Here is a 12,479-nt window from a genome sequence, read left to right on the forward strand (position 1 = left end):
TATGATTACAGTCATCAATAAACATTTCATTCTTTATATATTGCACTCACACTAAGATACACACACTCTGATTCACATACATGCTTATTGTGGCACCTCTTTGGGATCCTGCAGGTTATTTTTTGGGATATTAGTATATATGTATATACATGACAGTGTTTCACTCACCAATGTGTACCAAACATGAACTGTATGACTAAGTGGAGAATGAATTTTAACAAAAACTACCAAATACATTTTCCCTGTGCCGTGAATTAATAAAAATGTGGTCTTTTATGAAATTAAACTATTTGAGGTTAGCTAACCGACTCCATAGCTGCATTACAGATGTTACACTTTCAATGCAAAATAAATATTTACTCAAGTCAAATGTAGTGTAAGAGACTGTATCAGAGGGGATTGAAATGTTAGGCATCATTGTGGTTAAAAACAGTCTGGCTTTCTCCACCATGAAGTCGCTGTAGCACCCTCCCTCAAAGTCACCACGGAAGGTCAACAGAATGGTCAGAAAAGTGCTTGGGCAAGGAGGAGATAAATCAGCTAATTAAACTGCTCTCACTTAATCAAGGGGCCAGTAAGTCCTGCGACCATCGCAGCCAGTCAGGCCCAGTGTAACGTAACTACCCTGTGGAAGAGTTAGTGCCCTCGGGGAGGGATGCCAACACCCAGTGGCTCATAAAACACACAGATGCATGGTTAATAGACTGTTCAGCACTTGTCGGCCTACCCTTTCAAGAACCGCGATGACTAGTCTGCAGTTTTTCTTTTCTTTGTTTAAATTTGTCTTCCAGGTCTTTGTCTGGTCTTTTGTCAGTGAACACAATCAATGTGCTACTCCATTAGTAATTACTACTGGCTAATGTGCAAGAGAGGGGCAAGGGGGAGGATGTACAAGATTACATGTAAAACGAGGGAATGATTAGAAGCAGTAATGATGGAATTCACAGAAAACTGCCTTTATTTTTCTTCTAAGTTACTTTATCTCAAGGTTTCAAGACCAAATTTTAGAAACTGCTGATCTACCGGGCAGCAGTTGTCTGGACCAGAATGTCTTGTTGATGGCAGAGGTCAGAGGAGAATGGGCAGACTGGTTGGAGATGATAGAAAGACAACAGGACGGTAAATAATCACTGGTTCCAACCAAGGTATGCAGAACACAACACATCCAACCTTGAAGCACATGGGCTAACAGAAGACCACACCAGATGCCTCCTGTCAGATTAGAACAGGAAACTGAGGTAGTATGGATCTATCCTGCCTTGTATGAATTCTTCAGGCTGCTGTTGGTGTAATGGTGTGGGGAATATTTTCTTGGCCCACTTTGCCCCCCTTTGGTACCAACATGGCCTGGTTTAACCACCACAGCCTACCTGAGTATTGCTGCTGACCATGTCCATCCCTTTCTGACGACAGTGTAGCATCTTCTGATGGCTACTTCCAGCAGGATAATGCACCATGTCACAAAGCTCAGATCATCTCCAACTGCTTTCTAGAACATGACAATGAGTTCACTGGACTCCAACGGCCTCCACAGTCACCAGATCTCAGTCCAGTAGAGCAGCTTTGGGATGTGGTGGAACAGGACATTCTCATCATGGATGCAAACCTGCAGCAACTGTGTGAGGCTGTCATGTCAATATGGAGCAAAACCTCCAACACGTGTTTCCAACACCTTGTTGAATCTATGACACCAAGAATTAAGGCAGCACAGAAGGGAATATGGGTTCCATATGTTTTTGCTCATAATTACCATTATGGGGATCCCCAACTTAAAGAACAAAGACAGGACAATTTTGTCTCTCTAAGGTTAAACCCTACCATTCTAGGCGTGACTTGGGAACAGTAATCCATGCTTTTATAACCTCCCGGTTGGCTTACAGTAACTCTCTTAACAGTAAGTAGCCGGGGCAATTTGTCACGCCCTCAATTGGTGTAAAATACGGCAGCCCGATTTTTAACAGGTACACAAGAAAACAGGAACACATCACTCTGGTGTTAGCCTCACTGCACTGATTTCCTAAATGGTTTAGAGCTAATTTGAATTTTTTTATTATTATTATTATTATTATTTGTTTTAAAGTCTCTTGATTGTCTTATGCCTGCAAATTTGTCCAACTTGCACCACCCCTACGCCACTTCCCATTCCCTTCAGCCAGCTGACCAGATGTTGCAGGTGATTCCTAAATCACACAGGAAACTGAAAGGTGATCCAGCTTTTTCTGTTGTGGCCTCAAATCTCTGGAACGAGCTTCAGTTGATGTTTTTACATCATGTTAAAAATCACACTTTTATTCTTTGGCTTTTAACGCAGTGTGAGATTGTACATTGCCACAACAGAAGTAGCTTTAAGACTGCTTACTTTACATGGTAAATCAAGCAGGATCTCTGAACTGACTTTTATTGCTCACAGGGCTTACCAAGTTATCCAGCTCTGGATCTTCACTGAAGAAGGGCTTGTGTTCTCGCTCTTGCTGGTGGACAAAGTTTTCAATGTCTACATCAAAGCTGGCAGACGTGATGCATTCAGATCCCTGCGTGGCCTGCTCGCACTTCTCAAACAAAAGCGCCAGCAGGGGGAACAACGGATGTCTGAGAAGAAAGATGGACAGAAAGAGGGGTAACAGTTTTCAGTTAATAAATTCTTCAATATCGCCTACACCTCTGATTCCTCTACATTTATTATAATAGTTTGAAAATCTAACCAGTAACACCATTCTTGCCATCAGCTTTCTCCAGAAAAGGACCGTGAACTCTCAATGTCAAGCTTTCAAGCTTGAATTTAAAGTCATTTCAAGCTTCAAATCACTGAATATTTTTTTTATTACTTTGATGCTTTATTGCAATATATTAATTAAATAAATAATTATATCCTACCAAACATAAAAGATGCATAAATAAGAGTCTGGCACAATCCAGTCACAGCTAATAACCAAAGTGACCATGAGGGGTGCAACCATGTGGTTTTCTCAGCAGCTTTGAGGTGAGCTTAGTGTCTGAGGCATTTCAGCTGATCAAGGATACAATACATTCACCCAAATCAGAGGAATATCAGAGTCTAAGCTGCCTCGGTCTGTGCTGCTTCTGTATATTATGTTTCTTATGGCATTTAATCAGTTGATCTGAGATTTATACAGTAAAAAACTGAATTATAGATATGTGTAATATACTGTAAGTTTATTTATATGCTGTCCTGTCCTGCAGTGATAGTGTGGATTATACAGCGGTAAAATGCAATGAAACGTTGTGGTCCATGAGAATATTTATTCTCCAAACAACCAATGTTTGATAAAGTCGAGTTATCACCTTATTCCACTCTCTAGCCTTTTCTGTACTTTTCCATCCGGGTACTCTCCTTGTGTTACTGTTGACTCATGAAAAACTCACAATATGGATTATGATAAGCAGTCTTGGCAGTTTGTTATATGCCGCTTACTATTCCCACGTCCACAAGCTATACTTAGAAATGGTTTAAAGGTGGCTTTTTAGTTTTTAAAAGTGGGGGAATTCAGGAGATACTCACTATTCAGCCAATAAATAAATAAATAAATAAATAATGCAGTTAAGAGTGTGAATTTTCTTGTTTAAAAAAAAAAATCTTTACCTTTACAGTCAGATTATGCTCTAGCCCAAACAACTGTAGGTCAACAAGACTAGTAATTTATTAATTTAATCTCAGATTAAAATATAGCTTTTGATTATATGACATTTGGGAGTGATCACAGTGTCAGATTAATTTGAGAGATTAAGTTTTACTTTGTTGAAAACATAGTCAAAATTAATTTACGACACAACATATTTGAAAGAAACTGAAATGCTGATAACATCTAGTCAGTGTTTAGAAAAGCCTAAGCTAGCAGAAGCTTTATGAAGCTCTTTGCTAAATAAGCTAACAGTGGAGGTGTCAAACATTTCATCTTAGGATTTTTATTCTTCATGTGTAGTTTTGTGTGGCAGTCTGAGGTATAAAGTGCAACTCATTTTATTTCAAAGTGAAGTTATAAATTGATAAACTGACAACATATACAGTAAATACAGTTAGCTAAAAACAAAAGCCCATGTTAGCCAAAAGTAAAGCTGCTTGCTAACTGAAGCTTATGCCATGATGTGACAGCTAAAATTTAGGTAAATATTTAGAAACTGGAGGTTTGCAGTTGCAGTCTTAAACAGGTTCATCTAAATCCTGCTGAGACACCAGTACTATATTTGTTTTTTAAATCAGGGCTCCCAACTCTGGTCCTCAAGGCCCACTGTCCTGCAGACTGTCGATGTTTCCCTGCTTTAACACACCTGGGTCAAATTAATGGCTCACTAGCAGTTTTACGTAGAACTCATCAGAGATCTATTTAATTTCAACCTGGTGTGTTGCAGCAGGGAAACATCAACAGTCTGCAGGATAGTGGGCCTTAAGGATCATGATTGGAGATCACTGCCTTAAGCGATAAAAGGCCGACTTCACACCTATTTTAATGTGACTGCTGAAATTCAGGTCTGAGTCCATGACTGCTCCAAGATGTTTGGTCAATTTTTTAAATGGACACAAAACTAAAACAATAGTTTTTAGAACCAAGATAGAAAGTTTAAAAGTCAACACTCAACTTTAAACTGAGATGTTTAAAACCAACAACCAAGTCATAAACCCAGGAGTAGTCATGGACATGGACAGTTGTGAAGGCACCTAAAGAACAGCTCAATGATTAAAGGGCTGATGTTTCAGCTGGATTTAGAAAAACTTGTTCATGCATTTATCTTCAGTAGACTAGACTACTGTAATGCTGTCCTTACAGGATTCCCTAAAAAGTCCATCAGACAGCTGCAGTTAGTCCAGAATGCTGCTGCTCGAGTCCTCACTAAGACCAAGAAAGTGGATTATATAACTCCAGTCCTCAGATCTTTTCACTGGCTTCCTGTCTGTCAAAGAATTGACTTCTAAATGCTGCTGTTTACAAAGCACTGAATGGTTTTGTCCAAAATACATTCAGCTAGTTCACTATGAAGTAACCAGATCCCTCAGGTCATCAAGGTTTAAGTTTACTTTCTGTTCCCAGAGTAAGTAAATGTAGAGATCCTCAAACGTGGAACAAACTCCCAGAAAACTGCAGGTCTGCTGAAACTCTCACAAGGCTACAAACTTTTCTGTTTTCTGCCTTTTATCAATTAATTATTTAATTTTTTTTCTGGTTTTAACTTTTATATGTTCATTTTTTTTGTAAAAGTTGGTTTTAATGTACTTTTTAATCCTTTTTCTGCACCCCGCTGCTATGCTTTTAATGTTTTATGTGAAGCAATTTAAATAATCAGTCATGCCTAAAATGTATAAAACAGTTGCGCAGTCTGAAACTTTTTTTTTTTTTATTATTAGTAAGTAATTAAGATTATATATTACCATAACATGGTACCATACATTCTTTATGCAATCTATAATGTTAGCCATAATGGGATTAGGTTTAAATATTGTGTTAAATTCATTATTAAACCTATTTTTATCACCCAATCTTCTGACAGAACTTAAAATAGCCTAGATGTGCTGGTCCAATGTTTTCCCAAGGGAACACACATCCTTATAACACTAATATTCACCCTTTTTAATGACCACAGTGTAAACTTGTGGGTTATTTGTATGTGTTGGGCAAAATGTCTTTATAACCAAAACATTTTAATTAAAACATTGCTGTGATTAAAGAGTTTTTTAACACAAGCTTGTGGTTAGTGAAAAGAAATACACCATTTGAGTCCTAAGCTGTATTTTTAAAAGATAACATGATAAGAGAGCTGATAAAGCAGTGCAGTTATTTAAACATATGACCTTAAACACTACCTGTGCGGTTCTGGCTGTGCATGAAAATGTCAAATGAAGAATTTAACTGTCCTCATTATGAGTGATAATTTGGCTAGGTTTATAAATCATTATTAGCTTTAATTTTCATGGCAAGACCCTCATACTGTCCTCTCAATGCTAGTCTGCCAAAACCTCTTGCCTCCCCTTGTACCATGCACTGCGGACATATTGACATGTCATAACAGGAAGAGCGCAGGTGCACATGGCTGCGTTCCACTTAGGGGAGGTCCTGCTAATGTGTGCTGTTTCAGTGTCACAGCTCAATGAGGCATCTACGGCGCTGCGGTTAATTAATGTTATTAATTCCAGCTGCAGCACTTTCCTGCTGTCACAGGACTTTGTGAGAAGGGTCTATCGTCACTCTTAGAAAAAACAGGTCAAACCTAAAAGAAACAATGATGCTTCTGTAAGGGTGTTAGCTTTTTATGGATTTCTGTTAACATATTTACAAAAAAAAAAAAAAAATCTTGAGTAAAATCATTTAAATTGTGTAGTGTAAACTACATTAACCCCAGGAAGTAATGGTTATCAGAGTCTGAAGCTACATGGATGGCAAGCTAGTTCACACCAGGAGATATTGAAGTTGTAGACGGATGCCCAAGATTTGAGGCAAACTGGTGGTTTAAATGGTCACCAGGTATTGTGTAAATGTTCCAAAGACCTGTGAGGTTCATGGAGGCGTCCAAGTCCCCGACTGAAAATCCATGCAGAGGAAAGAGCTGTGATTGAGCAGTTAGCAAGAAGGTACTGCCAAAGTGCAGGAGACAGGGTCAGGAGGCACGGCTTAGCAAAACTCAGAAAAGGAAAATAAACACAAAAAAATCAAGGTGGATGGAGAGGAAACTGTTAAATGCTGACAAAAAAACAAAGCCTCTCTGATGTTTCCAGCATGTAATATAACAGACTCAAGACAAAAGCTGTGGAGAAAAAATGAAAAAAGAGAAAACACACCCTATAGTGTGAACTTGATGTTAGCCTGTTAACAAGGCATGCTAGCATTTAGCAAAAATTTTTAACATCTGGCATTTTTAGCATTTTTAGAGCACAACATGTTTCTATTCATTGACTTTTTTATGCTTTGTTTGCAATAAGTCCTCCATTTTTAAGGAATATATAAGTTATACATTTGAATATGACTAAAACATGGCCAATGATAGAAGATTCAAGATTCAAAGGAAGTTTCCCTGAGCAATGACATTCTTACTTTGCCGTCCACACTGAATGCCATAAAAGATTTTAAAATAGAAGAAAAACAACTTAAAAAATACTAGATAGAAAATAAAGATTAGACAAAAAAAAAAAAAAAAAACTCTGAGTAAAGAATCTATGTACATAACTGTGCAGTGTGCTACACAAACTGTTTAGTCACATTCAACAATGAATGATCAGCTGTGCAAAAAACTGCCATGGTAAGATGCATGTGCAATATCTATTATAAATAATAAGACACATAAAACAGTAAACAATATTGCAGTCAGTGTGCAGAAAAGTCAGTGTGCAGGGTACAGGCCGTTGTTACAAAGACAATAGTGGTGAAAAGAAGTAACAGTGTTAAAAAAAAGGTGTTCGTTTTTTTTCCGTCAGGTGATCTAACTAATTCTTTCCCACTTTACAATGCTGTCAACGTTACTGACAGTGTGTTTCTATTGTAAGATGAGATAAATTTTTGTTCTAGACAAACATAGGTGTCACATTTAAGCCAGAGTGTTTTCCCTGAAAAAGGATTAAAAAATTTTAATTTGAGAAGTGTATCTGAGAAACTCATGTATGATGTATTTGGGATTTTATTGAGTTACTGAGTTATGTTTAATATATATATATCTATATATATATAAATATATATAGATATATTTTTTTTCTTTCTTTTTTCTCTCTTTTAGCGAAAGTTAACATTATAACAATTTCTATAGTAAGAACAACAACACTGCTAATATTTTGGTCTGGTTTTCTCTAGAAACCTGGGTAGAGGGTTTACTTTTGTAGTGTGAATGAGAGCTGACTTTATATTTCTTCATAATCATTTATGTGGCTTCAGGTAACTTTCACACCTTCTGTGATAAATGTGGAAGGATGGATGGAGAAAGACGTTGCCATTAATTCTTATAATCAATTCTGAAAAAAAAAAAAAAACTAAGACTCAACAAGCTGAATGAAATATTTCTAAACAAGTCTGTATTTCCTGCATTTCTTATTGATTTTGCACACTTATTGAATATAAACATACACTGGGGGCCATATTTTTTTTTCTCATTTTCATTTTATGTTGTGTAGTCGTGCACATGCATGTGAGAGGGCGCTGATTACAGGGTTTGTCACAGGGATAGGGGCTGGGCCCCTGCTCAGACTCTAACCCATGGCTCTCATTTGCAGCCTTTAATAGTCGTCTATATTATACTCTAATCTGCCTGATCCCAATTTAATGCCGCTCCCTGAGCCAGTCGTGGCAGGAATACTAAATAGGAGTGTCACGTGTGGAGTGGAGAGTTTCCGAGATGTCTGCTTAATATGGTGAGGTAGAGAGGAATCTGGACGGGGTGAGGTAGAGAGGAGGATGTAAATGGGAGCAAACTGGGTGACTCTCAGCTCTGCAAATGACATCTTAACAGATTATTTACCATCACACGCAGTCTCCAAGTTATTTTCATTGCACTGAATGATTACTAGAGTCAATGGGCTGAGATCAATTCTTGAGATCTATAAACAAGACTTAAGATGAAATATGACCATGGTTATCTCCCGTCTCAATGACTGCACATGTCTTCCAGCGGGTCTCCCTGCTTGCACAGTGAAACCTGTACAGATGGATAAGAACACAGTGGTGTATTTGGTGTTTGATTAGCCAAAAAGCAAGAATCACTTCTTTACTCACATAACTTCACTGACAACCATAAACAATAAATTGATGCAGTTTTCATGCTTAACAGAAGGTGTCACTGTGGAGAAACCACAGAAAAATCTTTACAAAGAAGTCACACAGGAGGCACATCTTTCATGCACAAAACATAACAGTTACAACATTTTAAATGTTTTATGTTATTTACAACAGTACAACTTTTTGGGGGTAATGGGTTAGACATATCTGTAGATGGCTCTTCTGTTTCTAAATGTGCCACCCATGCAGCAAGTTATTGTAAAAACATTAGAAGGAGAATGTCTTGAGGGCATTTGCTAAGTTCAGAACAAAGCTGAAAGGACGAAACACCTTTACCAGCTGGTAAACACACAGAGAGAGAAACAAAAAGAGCCAAGGAAAACACAGAAAAGCCACAACAATAACAACCGCAAACCAATGGACCCTTTTCTTAACTTATGCATACGTCACTCACACATGCATAAAACTGCTTCAGGATAGCAGAAAGCACAGCTGTTACATGAACTAGGTTGTGTGTTAGCAATACTGGACAGTTGTAGTGTATTTGACTGTTCTAGGAAGCAACACGTGATCAGGCAATACATTTTCACCAGCTACCCATGAGGAGCCTGGATTCGTGCAATTGGCTGCAAAAAATGGAAGGCGATGCCCTGGCACCGGGTCTATATTGCTCACTTTGTCTCCGATAGTCTGTCTGATGACATCAAAGACATGGACTATTGCCCGTCTGTGGACATGAAGAGGAAGTCCACAGGCAGTGGCCCAAGTAGGAGGCAGCATGAGTCCATCGCTGTGAAATTGCCAAGATATACACCGGCCCCCACTATGTTTACTGCATTTCAGAGAAAGTATCACTGACCCACTTATTCAATAAATGCATTAACTCTACAGATGAATGAATTGGCAATCATTAGCAACAGTACGTTGACATGGACAAATGTCATCTATCCCACTGTAATCAATCTGATCAGGGATTCCTGCTGACATGTTTACATGGATGCTGGATAAAGTGATCAGTTTTGTGTTTACATGATGGAGAGATTTAATACGATTATAATGTGAAAATGTCATCATTTAGTGTCAGAAACGCCCGTGAAGGATCTCAGAAATTCCCTTGTAGATGGCCTATGCTAGTTCTGTCCCCCTGCTCCACAGTATCTTGATTTTCTTCACCAGCAACATCGGCCGATTATGTCGTCAAAATCACCACAAAAGTTGTTTTAAACGGCTTCTTATGCAGGTCAGAATAACTAGTCTTCTCTTTTCTTTAGCTTCTTCTTATCCACCTCTGTATAAGACATTTTACCCTATTTTCAGATCATAAGATCATATGTGCTGATAAGGTATGTTATAGCATGCAAAAAGCCTTTTTTCCCTCCAGGTGTAGTTAAGCGAAGGTGATGTAGACATAAATTACAAAAATCTCCCATAGTAAAAGCTTGAATAAAGGCAGCTGGATTCTTGAAGATGTCCTACTGCAAGGCTTCTTCAGTTCTGAAGTGCAATGAAGAAGCAGTGAAATGTCCTCTAAAACTAAGAAATAGCAGTCTGGTTGCTTTTATTCAAGCACTTATGGTTATCCTGACCGGGATGAGAAGCTACACCAAACCTGCAAACAAAGCCCAAATTTACAGTTAAGTCATTGTGCCAACATAAATGCAGACAATTATAGTTCCTTGAATAAGGAAATGGTAAATCCTTATAAGAATGCATGTTTATAAAAGCCAACTTACCAACTTGGTACCAAAATGGCGGGAAAAACAACAAAGACAACAAAAGTGGGCTTTCTGGTTAACATCACCACCACTGACTTGACATGAAAGATGTAACATGGCTAAATGGCAAACCCATAACTTCTAAACATCATTGCTGTCTAGCAAGACATTACACTGCCTTTGTCCATATTTTATAGGAATTCAAACCAAATGACAGCTACTTTTTCAACCAACGTTATGAAAAATACTGGCCATTGTGCTGTTGTCTCGCTCAACCCTAATCCCATTTATTCATTTGGGGTGGCTGTGCCTCCTGAGAAAAAGCTGCTGTTTACCAGCTGGAGAGTTAATGGTTTTATCTGCAGCTTCACTGGTTCATGCATCCTTGGGAAAGATATTGAAACCCGAGTTGCCCTTTATATGTTCGTCTTTGTGTGGATACAACAGAGGCAATGGACGTGACTTCTTTTTTAAGCACTTTGTGTGTGTATGTGTAGGCTATAGTATATGTATGGATAGGCCTGAACGAGAATGAAGACAGAAGGAATTCTGATGTAGAAAAGTATGAGTAATCGTTTATATGAAATACCTAAGACAAGAAATCTAATAAGTTTAAGTCAGTAATGCTGGTGGGAGATGGGCTCTGAAATTTTTACAATTAAAAGTGTCTAAAGTCATATGTCCGGCCTTTAGGCTGATGGAATAAAACAGGTCCTACCAGCCAGGAAAAGAAAATCGGAGATGGTAAGTTTACACTTAGGGTCAACTGCTTCAATCCATGGAGCCTACCTGCCCCTTCTGAAGAATCCAGTCTGTTGCTGGTGCTGCATTTGGGTAGGGAATGTTTTCACAACATAGTGTGGGGCCCTTCAGACCACTCAGTCATAGTTTAAATACCACAGTGTTCAAGAGTTGTTGCCACACTTTACCATCTTCTAATCACTACTTTAAGCCCTGAATATGGATAAAATCACAGAACATACAGTAAGTTGTTTCAGACTGGCCATGAGTTCAGAAAACGTCAGTGGCCTTTTAAGTCACTACAGATGTGAATCCAGCAGAACACCTTTGGAATATGTGGAACAATATAAATACTGGTAGTATAAATGTTGGGATATCTGCAGAAATTAATGACAGAGAAGCATCAACTCCTCTTGCCCTACCTCTTTCTGTAAAAATAAATAAAAACATAATCTCTTTCTACAAAATGTTTAAATGAATACCACTTCTTATTTATCTGTTCCTTGTGCAGCTTCTTCAAAAACAAACCATAAAGCATGTTTTAAACCTTGGGTGCAGTGTTCACTACAGTGGACACCTATGCATTTGTGTGGATGGTATCTTTGAAAATTAGCCACTTCATTGGACATTAGTGAGTCATCCACAACACTGCCACTCACTGTAGATTAAATATATAATAAAATGTATTATATACATACTCTGTAATAACCAAGTACATCACTGTACATGTCCATAGAAGTAAAATATTGTATGTTTTCAAATAATTAATGCATCAGAGCATTGATCACAAGGTTCAGAAAAAGCCAATTAAATAACATTTGCACAACATTTTTGAGTTGTAATGCAAGTGGAATCTGGATCCAGCTTGTGTAAACAGGAGCAGCTGCACAAACTTCATGTGTTTCTATGCATTTCTCTTGGTCCCACAGATCCTTTGCTTTCTTTGCTTGTGTATCAACATTTAACTGTTTATAAAATCACATTTAAGCATTTTAAAAGAAATGTTTTCCACCTGGAATTGTGCACTTTAACTGCATAAATAAGTTAAGTATGCTAAGTAAGTAATGCTTGGCTAAACTAAGATCTTGTAATAAGGCTTAATACAGAGCCTGAAGCTATTAAGATGTTCTGTCATGTTTGAAAATGTAAGAAAATAAGTTTAATTAAACAGGATTTTAGAGATACAGTATTTTTACTATGATTATGAAAATTTAAGGGAAAGTGATTAAAAAAGCTTCCGTGCTCTGGGAACTGTAAACGAAGCCTTATAACCAGTGTTTCCCTGCTAATAGAGATAAATTATATCCTTTGAAGG

The 12,479-nt window shown here is 37.9% G+C and overlaps 1 protein-coding gene across 1 annotated transcript in view; it reads right to left on the minus strand.

Moving 5' to 3' along the window:
- Positions 1-12,479, minus strand: part of pknox2 (pbx/knotted 1 homeobox 2) — a 152,852-nt gene that overhangs the window by 28,925 nt on the left and 111,448 nt on the right. Inside the window, exon 7 of the mRNA XM_042008855.1 lies at positions 2,418-2,589. Within this exon, the coding sequence (XP_041864789.1) occupies positions 2,418-2,589 (172 nt within the window). The remainder of the gene's footprint in view (positions 1-2,417; positions 2,590-12,479) is intronic.

This window comes from Melanotaenia boesemani, chromosome 15 (assembly GCF_017639745.1).
Source record: "Melanotaenia boesemani isolate fMelBoe1 chromosome 15, fMelBoe1.pri, whole genome shotgun sequence".
In the NCBI taxonomy this organism is placed as follows: domain Eukaryota; kingdom Metazoa; phylum Chordata; class Actinopteri; order Atheriniformes; family Melanotaeniidae; genus Melanotaenia; species Melanotaenia boesemani.